At 34.1% G+C, this 18334-nt stretch overlaps 4 protein-coding genes across 4 annotated transcripts; 2 read left to right on the top strand and 2 right to left on the bottom strand.

Annotated features, from left to right (window-relative positions):
* Positions 1–3492: 3492 nt before the first annotated feature.
* Positions 3493–4548, bottom strand: LOC104781204 (uncharacterized). Its single transcript, XM_010505807.2, has 2 exons — positions 3965–4548; positions 3493–3879 (listed from the first exon to the last, which is right to left on the bottom strand). Exons 1-2 carry the CDS (start codon positions 4083–4085, stop codon positions 3608–3610), a joined length of 393 nt encoding a protein of 130 aa, XP_010504109.1. The 5' UTR covers positions 4086–4548; the 3' UTR covers positions 3493–3607.
* Positions 4549–4827: 279 nt separating this feature from the next.
* LOC104781203 (29 kDa ribonucleoprotein, chloroplastic) lies at positions 4828–7357 on the top strand. Its single transcript, XM_010505806.3, has 5 exons — positions 4828–5689; positions 5876–5977; positions 6304–6759; positions 6848–6958; positions 7052–7357. Exons 1-4 carry the CDS (start codon positions 5297–5299, stop codon positions 6911–6913), a joined length of 1017 nt encoding a protein of 338 aa, XP_010504108.1. The 5' UTR covers positions 4828–5296; the 3' UTR covers positions 6914–6958; positions 7052–7357.
* A 5365-nt stretch (positions 7358–12722) lies between these two features.
* LOC104781201 (cytokinin riboside 5'-monophosphate phosphoribohydrolase LOG4-like) lies at positions 12723–15906 on the top strand. Its single transcript, XM_010505805.3, has 7 exons — positions 12723–13172; positions 13630–13727; positions 13837–13867; positions 14155–14254; positions 15124–15194; positions 15298–15441; positions 15536–15906. Exons 1-7 carry the CDS (start codon positions 13050–13052, stop codon positions 15614–15616), a joined length of 648 nt encoding a protein of 215 aa, XP_010504107.1. The 5' UTR covers positions 12723–13049; the 3' UTR covers positions 15617–15906.
* Positions 15907–15929: 23 nt separating this feature from the next.
* On the bottom strand, positions 15930–18239 carry LOC104781200 (uncharacterized). Its single transcript, XM_087510574.1, has 2 exons — positions 18110–18239; positions 15930–18007 (listed from the first exon to the last, which is right to left on the bottom strand). The coding sequence occupies exon 2, from the start codon at positions 17996–17998 to the stop codon at positions 16115–16117; it is 1884 nt and encodes a 627-aa protein (XP_087366700.1). The 5' UTR covers positions 17999–18007; positions 18110–18239; the 3' UTR covers positions 15930–16114.
* Positions 18240–18334: the final 95 nt, after the last annotated feature.

Below are 18334 nucleotides of genomic sequence, written 5' to 3'. Positions count from 1 at the left end.
TATGGAAAACTTCACGCTTCCGAGAGAGTAGAGAGTAATAAGAACTTTTAAGTTTGCAAAAAAATTAGAATAGTTACTTTAAAAAAATGGCGGCCTTGTTTTGGTTTGTATATTTATGACCGACTAGTTTTTCTCTCTAAAAGTTACTTTCTATCATGGGCATCAATATGTGTCCTACATGCCTTTTTCGCGCCGGATTATGGAAAATTTCACGCTTCCGAGAGAGTAAAGAGTAGTAAGAACTTTCAAGTTTTGCAGAAAAATTGGAATTGCTATTTTAAAAAGATGGGGACCGTGTTTTAGTTTCGTATGTTTATGACCGACTCGTTTTCTATGTAGAAATTATTTTCTATCTTTTAGATTAGTAGATTCCCTTATTTTTGGTATTGTTTTAGCCGCTTTATTTGTTATATTTTGGTATGGCTTCTGAAAGTTGTTTTGCGAACATCTTCCCATGATTTTCTACCTCAATTTACTCATGTATAATGTAAGATCCATGTTTTCATATATTGGGTTTTGGTTGGAAAAAAAAAGGAAATTTGTTTAAAAAATTATTATATATTTGTATTATATAACAGATGACAAAAATATTACCTCTATTTGATGCATTTATCATGTATTTATAGATTTTAAAGAACTTAAAATTGCGTTTTCTTTTCTCTAAAAATAGAAACATGTGTTCCATCCTCTTAGTAATATATATCTGCATATAAAAACAGTAAAAGAAAGAAAGAGGATGAAAGCAATGACATGTTAAGATGTTGAAAGAAAAGTTGGTTACAATGAAAAATAAACAATACTAATAAACGAATCAGCATGACACAGCCCTCCCTCAGCTAATTAAAACCTCTCCCTTTTCCGTTTGTCTCCTTTTATTTTATTGAAGTTGAATTCATAATAAAAACGTTCTCTCGTACGGCAATTTTTGATGCATTCAATTTATTTCTCTTTACTTCATTTTTTCTCTCGGGAATCAACACGATTGAAGTAAACCGCGAGCATTTTTAAAATCGACTTCAGGTTTGTCTGACGACAAATAATTAAGTTGGTTAACTTCTAAGATAGGCAAATTTGAGTGTTTACAAGGTTTCACGTAGTCGCGGCAACCAGCAGTGCGAGGTCTAAATGAATTAAATTATGTTATTTACTGTTTTTGCTAATTATTGAAAAGAATATTAGCAAAAACAGTAAAAATAATAGACAAAAATATATACAGAATAAAATAAACATTGATCATTAAAGATAATCAAAACTGAAATTCTCTAAAAATATAAAAGTTGTGGCTAAATCATAAGTATCAATACGTGTCTTATATGCTTTTTTCGCGCTGGATTATGAAAATTTTTACGCTTATGAGAAAGTAAAGAGTAGTAAAAAATTTCAAGTTTTGCAAAAAAATTGAAATTGCTTTCTTCAAAAGATGACAGCCTCATTTTGGTTTTGTATGTTATGACCGACTGGTTTTCTCTCAAAAAGTTATTTGCTATCTTTTGGAATGGTAAACTCTCTTATCTTCTATATTGTTTTAAACCCTCTGTATCATGCAACTCCGTACATATTGTATATTCCTTCCTTGATTAACTCGTCTTAGAATGACATATGACAAAAATATTACCTCTATTTGATGCATTTATCATGTTGTATATATTTTAAAGATTCAAAATTGTGTTTTCTCTCTAAAAATAGAAACATGTGTTCCATTCTCTTAGTAATATATATTTGCATATAAAATCAGTAAAAGAAATTCTCTAAAAATAAAGAGAGTCAAAGAGTACACTGGATTATGGGCATCAATATGTGTCCTACATACCTTTTTTCGCGCCGGATTAGGTACGCTGGATTATGGAAAATTTCACACTTCCGATAAAGTAAAGAGTACTAAGAACTTTCAAGTTTTGCAGAACTTCATTATGTTTTACATATTTAGACTTTAAAGTGACATTTTTTTTTTCACACTTTCTACAGTATTAAATAAATTTGGTGATGATGAGAGTAGTTGTTCTGAGTTTATAATTTAGGAGAATGGGTTTAAGGTTATTTTCTCCAAGAACCCCTAAAAGTCTAAGCTCAAACTCGTTTTAAGCATCCACAAAACACTAAAAGGATAGATAAAGCTCTATAACATATGACAAAAATATTACCTCTATTTGATGCATTTATCATGTTGTATATATTTTAAAGACTCAAAATTGTGTTTTCTCTCTAAAAATAGAAACATGTGTTCCATTCTCTTAGTAATATATATTTGCATATAAAATCAGTAAAAGAAATTCTCTAAAAATAAAGAGAGTCAAAGAGTACACTGGATTATGGGCATCAATATGTGTCCTACATACCTTTTTTCGCGCCGGATTAGGTACGCTGGATTATGGAAAATTTCACACTTCCGATAAAGTAAAGAGTACTAAGAACTTTCAAGTTTTGCAAAACTTCATTATGTTTTACATATTTAGACTTTAAAGTGACATTTTTTTTTTCACACTTTCTACAGTATTAAATAAATTTGGTGATGATGAGAGTAGTTGTTCTGAGTTTATAATTTAGGAGAATGGGTTTAAGGTTATTTTCTCCAAGAACCCCTAAAAGTCTAAGCTCAAACTCGTTTTAAGCATCCACAAAACACTAAAAGGATAGATAAAGCTCTATAACATATGACAAAAATATTACCTCTATTTGATGCATTTATCATGTTGTATATATTTTAAAGACTCAAAATTGTGTTTTCTCTCTAAAAATAGAAACATGTGTTCCATTCTCTTAGTAATATATATTTGCATATAAAATCAGTAAAAGAAATTCTCTAAAAAATAAAGGTTGTGGCTCTGTAATCATGGGTATCGATATGTGTCCTACATGCCTTTTTCATGCCGAATTATGGAAAACTTCACACTTCCGAGAGAGTAGAGAGTAATAAAAACTTTCAAGTTTTGCAAAAAAATTGGAATTACTACTTTAAAAAAATGACGGCCTTGTTTTGGTTTGTATATTTATGACCGACTAGTTTTTTCTGTAGAAGTTATTTTCTATTATGAGCATCAACGTGTGTCCTACATGTCTTTTTTTCGCGCCGGATTAGGTACAATGGATTATGGAAAAATTCACGCTTCCGACAGAGTAAAGAGTACTAAGAATTTTCAAGTTTTGCAGAACTTCATTATGTTTTACATATTTAGACTTTTAAATAAATTTGGTGACGATGAGAGTAGTTGTTCTGAGTTTATAATTTAGGAGAATGGGTTTAAGGTTATTTTCTCCAAGAATCCCAAAATTAAAGTATAAGCTCAAACTCGTTTTAAGCATCCACAAAACACTAAAAGGATAGATAAAGCTGTCTATGTAGAGAATTAGAATTATAACAACGATGGACCATAACAAGTTGTAAATCTGGTTCTTGTATAATCATTTTTGTTCTTTTGGTCAGATTTCACTAATCACCATTTTCCATTTACCACACCGTGGTCTCTGTTTTGCTTTTGCCTAGACTCTAGAAACTGTTGAAACTAGGATCTTTTATTATAAAAGTTGTACAGTTTAAAAAAAAAAAAAAAAAAACACATTCAGAAGCTGATCAACTAAATATGCTCGAGAAAGAAAATTAAAGAAAAGTTCACTTGACAGGAGCAAGAAGGGTGTAGAGAAGGAGGAATGAGACAATGACGATGGCTCCGATAAGTGTGAACCTCGGACTAGTCCAAAGCATTAGATTAGATCTCTCTGCTTTTTTAATGGGATCGATTTCTTCCGACGCCGGATAATCCGATCTCGGGGGATTCCAAGTCACGTACTTGTCCATGTTGAATTGAGAGAACAATGTCTTCTTGCTCTGTTTCTTGAAACTCTTCCACGCCTTGTCCCAATCCGTCGACGATCTATCACCACCTGACATCAAATCAATCGAACCGAATCAAACCGATTCCAATCCAAACTATATAACTCTTCTGGGGTTTTTACGAGAATCTCTCACCGTCTGCGTTACGGGGAGGTTCGTTTTTGGAACAACGGAATCTTGAAGAAGATGAGAATCTTGGGATGATCCGGCAGATGTAGGGAGAGTTTAAGCCGGTGATTTGAACAGAAATGTCCATTTTCCCGATTCCGGTTCGGCCAAACAAAACAAAAAAAGAAGAATCTGAGTGTTGTTGTTGTGTTCTTCTTCGATTCTCCGCCGGACAATGTTCCTTAGCCAGTTTCAATCTCTTGTTGTGTCTTCGTTGGTGACACGTGACAATTAATGGGACCCCTAATTATTATTATAAATTCTGAACCGAACTGGTTATTTTACGGGTTTAAATCTGGTTAGGGTAATACCCGACCGACCCGGAAATTGACAAGTCTAGCTTAAGCGGCAGTAGCTGCTACCTCAGCAACGGAGAGCTAGGGTTTTCGTATGGTTTAAGAAGATGACATCTTTTATATCGAGCCTAATGTTAGGCTAACTCTGTAACTCATGACTACATTCATATGTGATATGTGTTTATCTTTGATTTCATAATTTTCATTTACAGCAAAGGAAAAAAAAAAAGTAAAACTGTTCATATCAATAAGAAATCCGTTACACAAACAAACCTCAAAAATTATTATTTTCAAGAGGGGTTGTTACAACTTATACATGGTTGGTAAACTTATGAACAAGTTGATGATCCATACTTATAAACAGTCTCTAGTTGCATATTTTTCCTTTGGCTTTTAGTTATGGCCTTATCTCCTCACCAGACCCGCTCTCTCTTATTCATCTCCACTGTCCATCCTCATTGGACGGACCAGATCCTATAAACTTCACTCAAAAGACTAGGCTACCCCATTGTAACCGAAACACAATAAAAAATTGACTACTCTTTATTGAAAATTTCCTCAAAAAATTCAATACTTTCAATGTAGTATTAAATATTTTCTCAGTTCATCACTAACACAAAAAAAATTATAGTTTTTTTTCTTCTTTTATACTAATAAACTAAACAAGAATATCACTTATATATTTCATTAGAATATACTATATATCTATTAACAATTTTGGCTTGTGTGAATTTTTTTTACCTCAAAAAGTAAATTTTTATTTATTTACAGATATACAAATTTTTAGGGAAAAAAATTATAAAAATATCCCAAGTGGGAGAGATATTTCAAGAGGATAAAAGATTTTTTGCCGATAAATATCAAAAAGCTCTCACAGTTTCTTATCTCCACTCTCACAAACCCTCTCTCTCTCGCAGCAGAACCCTTTCTAAAACCTTATCTTCTCCCCTTAAGAGCTTATAGCTTCGAGAGAGCAAAATTCTCAAAAGCTAAATAGCCAACCATGTCTGCCTCTGCTTCTTCTCTCTCCGCTTTCAAACCTAAATCCCTTCCCCTCTGCGTTTCCAGGCCCGCCGCTTCCGTCTCCGTTTTGCCTCCTTCCCTCTCCTTCAAACTTCACTCCGACCACCTCGTCTCTCTCTTCGCTTCCTCCTCCTTGAAATGCTCTTCCCCCGCTGCTGAGTACCAGTCGAGGTTCGTCAGGAACGTTGCCGTGTCCTCTGATTTCGAAGTGGAGGAAGATGACATGTTCGCCGACGGTGACGATTCGGCCCCTGTGGAGCGTAGCTCCTTCTCTCCTGACCTTAAGCTCTTTGTTGGTAACCTTTCTTTTAACGTTGATAGCGCTCAGCTCGCTCAGCTCTTTGAGAGCGCTGGAAATGTTGAGATGGTTGAGGTGAGATTTATATTTTTTAGGGTTCTCTTTTTTTTTTTCAGATTTGGATTTTTAACTTCTTGAATCGTTGTTGATGGATATAATGGTTTGAATCTGTTTGTGTAGCGTTATTAGTGAATCTTGTTGTGTCCTCTGTTATAATGGAGAGTGATGTAGGATTGTGTTCATTTGATTGATATTTTATAGGTAATCTATGACAAAATGACTGGACGGAGCAGAGGTTTCGGATTTGTGACAATGTCCACTGCAGCGGAAGTTGAGGCAGCTGCTCAGCAATTCAATGGCTATGTAAGAACATACTTTTGGTTCTTTGCTATAGTGTTGCTTGTGTGGATTGTTATGTTTTTAGAGATAGCTAAATTTTGCTGTTTTATCCTCTGTTTAGTTTTGTTGGGACTTTATGGTTTATGTTTTTTTTTCTGTATTTCTGCCTATAAGATGCATCTTCGTCCTTTGATGAAATCTGTCTCAACTATTATGTCATTGTAGTTTCTTATTTGGAGATAGAAGTTGCTGAGATCATTGTTGAACGTTTTGTTTTAGCTGTACCGTCTTGTGCATTGTGGTTGTGGCTGTTTTTTTTTTGTTAATTACTTTGAAATGAACGTTTTCAGGAATTTGAAGGCAGACCCTTGAGAGTTAACGCTGGCCCTCCTCCACCTAAGAGGGAGGAATCCTTCTCCAGAGGACCAAGGAGTGGCGGTTATGGTTCTGAGCGTGGTGGGGGTTACGGTTCTGAACGTGGTGGTGGTGGTGGTGGTTACGGGTCTCAACGAGGTGGTGGTTACGGTTCTGAACGAGGTGGTGGTTACGGAGGGTCTCAACGTTCCAGTTATGGTTCTGGATCAGGGTCAGGTTCAGGCTCAGGCTCGGGAAACCGTCTTTATGTAGGAAACCTCTCTTGGGGTGTGGATGACATGGCTCTTGAGAACATGTTTAATGAGCAAGGAAAGGTTGTTGAAGCCAGAGTCATTTACGATAGGGACAGTGGTAGATCTAAGGGTTTTGGGTTTGTGACACTCAGCTCTTCACAGGAGGTTCAAAAGGCCATCAATTCTTTGAATGGTGCAGTAAGTATCATCTCCTTTCTCTTTTTGCATAATACACGATCATTACTTCTTACAGTAAGATAAAACATCTGTTACTGCTTCTCTGTAGGATTTGGATGGAAGACAAATAAGAGTCTCAGAGGCTGAGGCTAGGCCACCAAGAGGCCAGTTTTGAGCGGCCACCCCACTTCACCTTCTCAAAAAATGCAGATTCTGGAGGGTAAGACTCTCAAATTCTCAGCCATGTTCGAGCATTTTCTTTCTGATTGTCTGGCTACAAACGACTAAATTAGTTGAATCTTGAATTGTAAAGGTTCTTTGAAGCATATGGGGTTAAGAGTGAGAAGATGGCGGTTTCAGACAGTAACTAAAACTCACTGCTGCTGCACGCTAGGCTTTATTCCGCCTTAGATGTATGAAGATCATAAAGGAATGGTCTTTTTTTTGAGAAAGATAACAATTAGGTTAAAGCAGAGACCCCTGTTTTCTTGTCTGTCTGAATCCTGCGGTTGATTTTAGTTGGATTTGCATTTTTCTTCTTCCCTTTTTTGTTGGTATTTTGACACCTTTGGCTTTTTTGGAATATGAGAGTGTGACCGTAGCAGTCTATTTTGTTTAATGTTTTTGATCTTCTGTTCTAAATACTAGTTCATCTAAATTCTTAAAAATTCTCAAAATGAAATTTTTTGTGGAATGCTTTTGTGGTTGTATATACAGTAAAACCTCTATAAATTAATAATGTTGGGACTAAGACATTTTATTAATTTATAGTGATATTAATTTATTTATAAATTAATAATTATTATTTTATAGTGTAAATTAATAATTATTAATTTATAGATATATTTTTAATTGTTTATTTTTTAAAAAATTATGAATTAGAACAACTATAGCAAAATAAGATTAAACTTTCGGATGTTATAAATTTTATGGTTTAGGAATTGAACTTGTAATATTTAGAAAGCACTATTTACAATAAATTACAAATATTATAAACAAATTGACTTATACACATGAGACACATAAATTCAAATCTATGAATAATAATATCAATTCTCTTATTTTAATAATCTGTCAAACTATCAAATTGTAAATGATGCATATCTAAAAATTAAAACTTTAAATTTAATTATTTGTATGACATGTTATAAAATATTTTAGAGATATCATTATAGGTTGAAAATACAACATTACAATTGTTCTATAGAATTGAGCTTTAGGAGAAACATACACTATTATATCAGTATATATATATATATAAATTTACATAATTATTAATTTATGATATTATTGGGACCATATTTTATAAGGAGATTTTGAAAAAATTATTATCTTATTATCTTATCGAATATTGTTAATTTTTACACAGTCCCAACTTGGGACCAGCAAAATTTATTAATTTATAGTGTTTATTAATTTATAGAGTATTAATTTATAGAGGTTTTAGTGTATAATCAATTCTCATATGAAACCAATAGGAAGAGGAAGAATTACTTGAATTGTGTACTCTGGTTTGAAACCAACGGTTTGATCCGTGCATATTCGTTCCTTGTTTTATGAAATCAGGTGTCAATGGCCCTAAACGCTAGTACATACAGAGAGGCTATAATACTATATATTGTTAAAGGGCTTCAGAGGCAGAGTTCTTGAGTAACTACCTAGTCTTGACTCAATCCCGGCCCATTGGGAGCCTTATAAGTAATCTAATACTAATTTCCCTTGCACGTTAATATACCAAAATTAATAATGTCTATGATGAATATGGTGTGCGGTGCCGATGTCATCGTGAGGAAGGTATCTTGGACGTCATTAACTTGAACAAAACAATAATACTAAGGAAAAAGAAAAAAAAAGAATTGGTTGAACTTGAGCACGGAAAAGTGGAGAAACAAATGGGGCATAGCAAAATGACCGAAAGCAGAGGAAGGAACATTGAAGTGAATTAATGGGGAATATTATGTCTCAAAAATAAAGAACACAACAAATACATTTATGTCACTTTGCTCTTTCTACAGCATACTTCTACCACTCTTCCTGCCTACAAGTTAGGCCTTTCTCTTCCTTCTTTTTCGTTTTGTCTTTCGTATATCAACTTCAACCTTATATTAATGCTTATGTCTACATACACGTACGTACGTATGTTATAGCTAGGGACGACGTGTTTTATTAAAGATGAGTAATGTTATAGAGATATAGGTGAAGTCCAACACTAGTTCAGATCTCTATAACACAAATTATATTTACGTAAGAAAGAAGAAAAAAAACATAATTTAAAAACTATTCCCTTAATCAAACTCGTATTCTTTTATGTGTTGTGATCCTTTAATCATCGAATATCTCCTATGAAAATCACACACAATGTCCATGTGAATTAGGGGGATATGTGAATCCTTTAAACCAACTATTAAGCCGTAGTAATTAAGAAGAAACATGTCGTTAGAAACGAATATTCTTTAGCCTTTAATTTAGAATTCTTTTTTAAATTTTATTTAATATTTGTACACAATGATTTACAAATCGGCCTATATATTAAATAAGTGAATATCTATTCTTGTGGCCGGTCTGTTAATTTGATTTAACAACAATTTGTAACTTCTCTTTCTTTTTTTGTGTGTGGAGTATATTTAATAAACATATACAGTATATGCATGTCAAGAGTGTAGCAATTTCTGTGACACCAACTTTCTATATATTCAAGATTAGCGATATGATTTATGAAAGAGTTTAAACTGAAAACTGTGAATTGATAACAAATGTATGAGAGGTTTATACTTCATTTTCATAATTCACATAGAACTTTATTGCATGCCTCCTAGTCTACCTTTTATTTATTTTGCTGGGTACTTGCACTACAACCATCTCTTAAATAATAGTATATCGAAGTATCATTCAAGAATATTCTGTTTTTCATTAATTTTTGTGGTTTAAAAGTGCTATCAGTAGTGTAATTTAGGTTTTTTGTGTGTGTGTGTTTAACACTAGTTTAAGTTATTTACTCCCATGACATCCATCATTAAGTATAATTTCATCATGAGGTAAAAGTAGTAGTCTCATCTATGTCAGTTTCGGTTTCAAAAGAAACAGAGTTTTTCAACGTGGAATGATAGGTAAGTAGTACACTATTCAACTCTTTGGGAGATCAATCAGGTTAGGTAACTAATTATGTCTGGAAACTTAATCATATTTACTAAATTAACATATATATATATATATACACACACCATAATGACTGGTGTACTCTCATGGCAGATTTTGGGCGGTCGTAATTGCAAATGGGGGCCCTTGTTTGTACAGCTGCAGTGCATATGGTCGTCATTAGGCTCTTTCATTAACATCAAATTTAATACAATTTTGTTGGAAATCAAAGAAAAAGTAAATTGTCTGATAGAGACTAGAAAGCGAGGGGCCTTTTCACTGCTCTTCCTGCTTCTTGTGTATTCGGCGCCAGCACACACTTTTTCTACAAACATCCATCATATGCATCCATCAAATGGACCATATTTATTATGCTTTTTTATTTGTTTCGATTTTTAATAAATTTTTATGCTGTTAAGATAACTTCGAGTTTGTTTTTATTTGATGAAAAATTAGTTCGAGTTTAAAACATTATACCATCGCACGGGATAATTTATGGTGAATCAAATTAACCGAGTAGTACAATTCTCTTGGTATCTATCTAAAGATAAACTTTTGTTATGAAATCAAAACCAAAAGCAAATGAATTAACTAATTATGTCGTTTTACACTATACTACCAGTCTACCATCATAGTATTAGTATATTCGATTATAGTAGTAAAATAGAATTACAAAATTAGGTTTGAAAATGAGAAACCCAAGAGGAATGTGGAGTGCAGTAAGAAAACAAAACAAAAGAGTTAAATCCGCATGCAAGCATGCAGATACAAATACACATTGGTTTCAAGAAGTACTTATTTGTTTATAATCTCTAAACCGCGCGCACAATAGAGTTCTTGGGATTGCATTTAAAAAAAAAAGTCTAGTTCTTGCACATTAATTATATTCTCTGTAGTCCAATTAAGTATGAGAGAGTATGGGGTTAGTACAGTCCATTAATGTCCGTGGAAGAAAACAATTTAGTAGCCCGTGGTTTATAACAATGAGCTGTGGTTCCATACTACTATGCCTTGTAGTACTAATTAATTAAGATCGATCATTTAATAACCTAAGAACACAGTTCCATACTACTATGCCTTTTAGTACAACTTCATCATCAACTCTTCGAAAAATAACAGTTCAAATATATTCACTAAATCCATATTTTTTGGGAGAAAAAAACATGAAAGTTTGTTTCTTAATTTGCTTCTTTTTCGCTTTTGTTTTCACGTGACGTGTGGAAAGCGATGTCAAGAAGGTTTCATGTTTTCTATATACCTCATCATTTGAACAAACTTGCATATTATACTCTATATATCTTACACTGTGTCTTGCTACTTTGATATATAAGTCATTGCTTCGAAGCCAAGCACAATCAATTTTTTACATACATTGACTACATTGAACCAAGCTCCACGATCATAACCTCTACCCAGCATGGCAACATTATATTTATAGTATTTTTGTAAACCTATTTTCTTTCGAATTAATTTCCAATAACGTCATCCTCTATTAGGGATTTCTAAATTAAATAAAATCGTTTGTTAGCACATATTGGATCCTTGTAATAATATATCATTGTGGTGAATAACGAATAATTTATACATAAAGCCATATTCTAACATATGCGGATATAATTTAAAATAAATTAATAGGAAATGGCCATGGATTAGAGAGATATCCATTATCCAAATGTACAGGGGATATGGGTAAAGCCAAGAGAGCTTTTGATATCTACGAAACCATTATCATTAGAACAAAAAAAAAAGCAAGAAAAGTGGAATATAATTAAATGTATTCAAAAAGAAATGTTTGATACGCATAGAACAAGATGGAAGGAGGGGATTGTCTACATATAGGGAGGGTAAACGAGACTACATTGATAATAAAAAATGGCCATATATAAAACTCATTTTGTGTTTCTTATTTCAATCATCAATGGCACATTCCTCCATAACCCAGACATCATCATCTCCTCTAGTTATACATATTATGTGATGGAGTATATATGCTACATGTTTGTGTATCAATTCCTCTACTCATCACTAGTTTTGATCACACCTTCATTTAAATATTAGAGAGTTGAAAGTAAATTATATTTGGACCCATCTTACATGTTCAGATATATGTTGACAATGAAATTTATATTTTTATTTTATTTTGATTGTCGAAAAAAAAATGAAAAATTTGTTCTGTTCTAGAAAAAGGGAATCAAAAAGTGAGGTAGCTTTATATTTAAATCAGTTTCTTTAATCGAAAGATGTTTTCTTTGTCACTTCCCATTATCATCGGCACGACAAGTTTTAAATCGTCTTAAACAAACATAGAAAAACATGTAAGGAATATTTCATTTTCAAGTATCCATGTAATTTTCTTATAATTTTGATGTATATATATGAATTATGATTACCATATAAATTTGATTTCAAAAATGAGTTTAATTCAATATCAATCTCTCTAAAAGATCGAATGCTTTTTTCTTCTATACAAAACTAAAAAAAACAAAGCTTATTTGAAAATTTTGGTAAATTCATGTGGTTGCATAAATCTCTCTCATATGTAATCTTACACTGTCAATAAAACATCGATCCATCCCATTTTAATTCTTCTTCTTTCTTCGGTTCCAAAGTCTTTGGAGTGAATAAGTAGATGATGTACATTTTTTTTATACCCTATATTTATATCCAAAGAAAATGGGGGTAAGCCTACTTACTAATAATAATAAGTGAACTTTGGCCAACAACAAAAAACACAAAGAAGTGTGGTCCACGCGTGCCAACATGAACGGGTGGCTGCGACGCGCGTGCTTCAATCTCTCACGTGTGAAAATAATCCCAAATATAAAAGAACAAAAAACTCTTTCACCCTCATAAAAATAATGAATTTTGTGACGAGAAAACGCACTCTGTCTAATAACTCGGAGTAGTATAATAACAATCCCCCAACTTGAAAGCTTTTAGTAGGCACAAAAATAATAACACCACCACAACTCTCTAAGTTGTTTCCCTTCTTCTTCACCTTCTTTGACACTTGTACGATTTGTACATGTCGCTTATGTTTTGTAAGGAAGCAAAACCCAAGTGAGAGATTTCATTAACAAACCCCAAAACTGTTTTATTTTGTCTTTCATAAGAGCAAAAAAAAAGTTCCGATTTTTTTTTTGTTTTTTTTTATAAGTTTGAGCTTATCGTAATCAATGGAGGTCAACACTAAAACCATGCAAAAGTCAAAGTTCGGAAGAATCTGTGTGTTCTGTGGAAGCAGCCAAGGCAACAGAAGCAGTTACCAAGATGCTGCTGTTGATCTCGGCAACGAATTGGTATTCTTACTTTACACACATCTTGGTCTTATCTCTCTCTCTGTGCTTCTCTACTCTGTTCTTTGAGTTTTTACTGTTTATTATGTTCACCAGATGTTTGTGAAATATGTGTGTGTGTGTGTGTGTGTGTTTTTTTTTGCAAAATGCAGAGCGTTTCCTCTGTTTTCTCTACTTTTAAAACGTTCTTAAAATGTGTGATAAACCTTCAAAGGTATTGGTGATGAATTTGTGCTTCTTTTGATAACTCAAAAAGGATTCTTTTTTAACGTATCTCATCTTTTATGATTTTGGAGCCCACATTTATATATATATATATATATATCGCATGAAAATGTTTTCGTCTCCAAATTTGATATTACGAATAGAGAGTATCTTTTGATTTTACTTCCTTTATGTCTCAAATGATCTGTAATGAGAAAAATGGTTTTAAGTTTCTCTGTTTTGTTTGCTTTTACAGGTTCTAAGGAACATTGATCTAGTCTATGGAGGTGGAAGCATAGGTTTGATGGGTTTGGTTTCACAAGCTGTTCATGATGGTGGTCGTCATGTTATTGGGTAAATTCTTCATCATCTAATCCATTAACAGATATTTTTAAAGGATAGTATACAGTTAAGATCGATCAACTAAGACTCTTTTTGCTCATCATTCTTGTCATTTCACCAGAGTTATCCCAAAGACACTGATGCCTAGAGAGGTACGCTTGCTATAACCCCTGAGGAAGAAAGTTTGAACTTTTTAAGTTTGCTTATTGAAAGAAAAAAACAGTTTCAGTTAAGACAAAAAAATAAGATGAAGTGGTGCTTCCTAACTAAAGTCTTGCAGTGAATTTTAAAATAAGCCAATTTGCTAACAATGCCATCATTGCTTCTGGTCATAGAACAGTCTAAAAGCTGTTTTTTTTTGTGTTCCTTTTAATTTAGTTTAAAGTTTCAAGATTAGTTACTATTTTTAATTTTGGATGCTCTTTTTGTTTTTTGGCAGTTGACCGGTGAAACAGTAGGAGAAGTAAGAGCAGTTGCAGATATGCATCAAAGAAAAGCAGAGATGGCTAGACACTCTGATGCTTTTATTGCTTTACCAGGTTAGTATTGATTTCTCAAAATCTTTTTTGTTAGTCTTGAAATTGTGTTCAAAGTCCCATCTGTTTTTATTGTTACTTTTGTTTTCTCTCTATGTACGTTTCTCTTACAACAAGTTCAGTTCTCCAAACAAGTAATGATTATGTAAGATAAAAAAACCGGTCAAGTCTAGTGACAGCATTGTTTAAGAATCTAATTAGCATCATATTTAGGCTTTTTAAATCCTTAAACTGTGGAAAATCTAAACATTAAAGAAGAATAAAAAGTGATTAAAAATAGCACCGAAAAGGGTTTAACTCTTTTGACTGATTTTGCCAAAGAAGATGGAAGAAGAATATATTGGTAAAAAACATGTTTTGTTTCTTGGTCAAACTCAAGCTGTAGTGTGAAAGCAACTGTTTCAAGTTTAAAATTTTAAAAGTATATTCGTTTGCTTTGTAATGATTTTTGGGTTTTTATAAGGACAAAATATTGAATACAATAACCACAGATGCCTTGACCCATCCACATCTCGCACTGAAAATTAGACCAATCTCTGTTTCTTTTTTTACTCCTTGCCTTTTTACTTGGGAGCTACTTCTCTATTTAGCTTGTGTATAGTGTAACTGTGACCAAAGTTTTATTTTTTCTTACCTGTTTCATGTTAAAAGACAAAAGCCTGAAACAGTTTCAGAAAAAAATATGTTTTGCCCATCTAAGGAAGTCTTGTTCTTCAATCGACCCTGCTTTATTTTTTTGTAATCATGTCCATTTGTAAATACTAAATAGAGTCAGAGGACAATTTCTGCAGATGAAGCATATTTTGGTGAATTGACCGTTGAATAATAATAATGTTTACGGATTATAATGTCTTCTGCTTAAAAAATTGCAGGTGGATATGGAACACTTGAAGAGCTTTTGGAGGTCATAACATGGGCTCAGCTTGGTATACATAACAAACCGGTAAAGACCCATCACTATGATCATTCTAAAGATTCAGACTTTAGTGAACAATTTTAAACCCAAAAAAGTCATTAAAAGCTAATTATCATTGTCTTTCCTGCAGGTGGGTTTGCTCAATGTTGATGGATACTACAACTCTTTGCTCTCTTTCATTGATAAAGCCGTTGAAGAAGGGTTCATCAGTCCAACTGCACGCCAGATTATAATTTCTGCACCTACCGCTAAGGATCTTGTTAAGAAGCTGGAGGTACGTGACAATTGGCATTTTAATTGATCCAAAAGATTATCAAATTGAAAGCATATAAAAACCGTGTTGTTGTTGTTGTCGTTGTTGTTTGCAGGAGTATTCGCCTTGCCATGAAATTGTTGCGACTAAGCTTTGTTGGGAGATAGAGCGGATCGGCTACTCTTCTGAAGACTGATATTAATCAGGATTTATATAAACATATAACTATCAATACTTGATGTCAAGAGGATTTAAGATGTATCTTAGTTAAGGAGGGAAACAGATTTTGAAGATCTCTAAACTTTTGATTAGGAGGGTAAACTAAAAAATTTCCACTGGGGGAGGAAAGTCTTTTGTGTAAATTACTACTTGGCTTTTAACTCTCAAGTGTTCTCTTATGTCTAAGAATCACTCTTTATCTGTAACTCAACCGAGGAAGTTTAACACCTTTTGGCTTTTAGTTATATGCAAAACTTTTCACGCCAAGGAACCAAAATTTGATCTTCATATAGAAAAGAGAATCGATTTTATTATTTATACAGCATCTGACAAAACTAAACTCACACAAAAGAAGTAGTTTTCACTCTCATGGTTACAAAACAAAGATTCACACTAATTACCTTACTCTAATCTCTACGCTCTGTGCCCTAGTACAATCAAACATATCTGGTTAGAAACTTAGAAACTAGACTGATTAATCTTCTTCGTCAGTTTCACCATGATCATAGCAAAACTCTGAAGAACTAGATGAGTTCTCAGCTTCCAGACCCTTGAGCTTCTGGATTGCCTCTTGAACATCAAAGAAAAGGGCATCTTTAGCTGCTTTAATCGAATCCTTCTTCTGAATTTCAATAGGTCTTATGTTCTCTTTCCCGACAAATCGAGTTGACTCTGCTTTTCTTTTAGCTTCCCTGGTGTGCAGATGATCAATGTACCTCTCATGCAATGCCTTGTTTTTAACCTGTTTCAGTACTGGAGGGCTGACGAGAGCTGTTTGGTCTTTACTTGAGCAAGGCACTGGACTTTCAAGGATTTTCGGAAGACTTTGCCTTTTCTCTGTTGGAGTTGAGAGAAAGTTCCCTGAGATGCTAGGCTCAAGAACTGAGAAGAGATCAAATCCAAGACCTTGATCCATATGATTTTGCTTCTCTAGTAGATGCCTGACCGTCTTCTTTGAGAGATTGGTTCTGCGCTGTCGTACCTTAGTCTTTGGTGAATTGGGTTTCAGTAGTTTGCTTGCAGAGAGTGAAAACTGCGGAATCGTGGATAAGTTAGTTTTCCTGGATCTTCGAGGCTGATGTTGACGAGGAGTGATCAAAGCTGAGTTCACTCTATCAAAACATTCCTGAGCAGATTTTCCAGGTACCATCTTAGCAACTTTTTTCCAGAAATGTGGACTCGGCTTCACTGTCAAATAAGCTCCCTGTAAAGCTAACTCCAGCTCCTCTGTCCATCCACCTGTCTCATGCTTCTTCCTTGTCTTCAATCCTCCTTCTTCTTCATCTTCTTCTTCATCTTCCCCCTTACCCATTCTCTTCACTTCATCAGCTTTTGGCACAGCATTTTCGTCATCATTCGGCTTTGTAATTCTCTTCCTTTTCCTCTGACTAAGACAGCCACTAACTTCTTCTTCTTCTTCTTCACTATCATCACAACCTTTAAACAACTGCTTAGTCCGAGGACGAAGACGACTTCTACTTCTATCTTTAGATTTGACACCATCTCCACTTTTCCCTTTCTCAGATGAAACAGATTTCATACTACATCTAATCAAAACACCTTTCCCTGTCGCATGCTTTTTCTTTGTCTTCAATCCTTTCTCTTTCTGCTTACCCGTTCTCTTCACTTCATCAGCTTTTGGCACAGCATTTTCGTTCTCATTTGGCTTTGTAATTCTCATCCTTTTCCTCTGACTAAGAAGACAGACACTAACTTCTTCTTCTTCTTCTTCTTCTTCTTCTTCATTATCATCACAACCTTTAAACAACTGCTTAGTCTGAGGACGAAGACGACTTCTACTTCTATCCTTAGATTTGACACCATCTCCACCTTTCCCTTTCTCAGATGAAACAGATTTCGTACTACATCTACTCAAAACACTATTACTTGATTTCTTCCCAGTAGAATAGGAAGAAGAAGATTGATTCACAGATCCTCCTCCTCCTCCTCCACTCAAAAACCTAGGAGACCGTCTCAGACCACAAGAAGACGAAACAGTGGTGGTCGACGATTTCGTGCGAGAAGAAGATGAGGTCAATGCAGACTTCTCATTTTTGTCACCGGAACATTCCCTACTTGAAAGCCTAAGAGACCGTCTCAGCGAAGGAACCCCATCACTCGAAATGTTCAATCCCGGAGATTTTTTCGAACTCGAATCTCCAATTGGACTATCCAGTGAGTACACTAATTTCTTGGATAGTTCTCGAAGAACTTCCCGGCGAGTTTTCTTCGGCGGCTCAGAGAAAAAGCCCAGATCTTTCTTGGGTTTCACTTGACTATCTCGATTCTGCATAGAGATTAGCCTAGCTGAACGACGAGTCGGTTGCGGCAAGACCACGGTGGCTTTTTTTCTCGTCATAGCAACTATCTGAAGTAAAAAAAACAAACTTGTTGATAAATCTCTCAAACAACATACGAAATTAGTGAAAATGGCAAATCTCAGAGACGAATTAGACAAAGAAAGAAGTACCCGGAACAGTGATAATCGCAGATCTGTAAAACCCTAGAAAGCTTGGATTTTTGATTTTGCCTCTCGATAGATTCAACTTCTTCCGTCGTCACTCCTCCTTAACAGTAACCTCTCTATTCCTGGGTGGGTTAATTGAGAAGTTGATACGGTTCAACTTAACCGACTATTTACAAATCAAACCAGTAAGAGAACCGAGATTTTGATTGTACCGAAAGATGATTATTA

Source organism: Camelina sativa, chromosome 4, assembly GCF_030686135.1.
Source record: "Camelina sativa cultivar CO46 ecotype springtype chromosome 4, ASM3068613v1".
NCBI lineage: Eukaryota > Viridiplantae > Streptophyta > Magnoliopsida > Brassicales > Brassicaceae > Camelina > Camelina sativa.
This window is presented reverse-complemented; position numbering and strand designations above follow the sequence as displayed.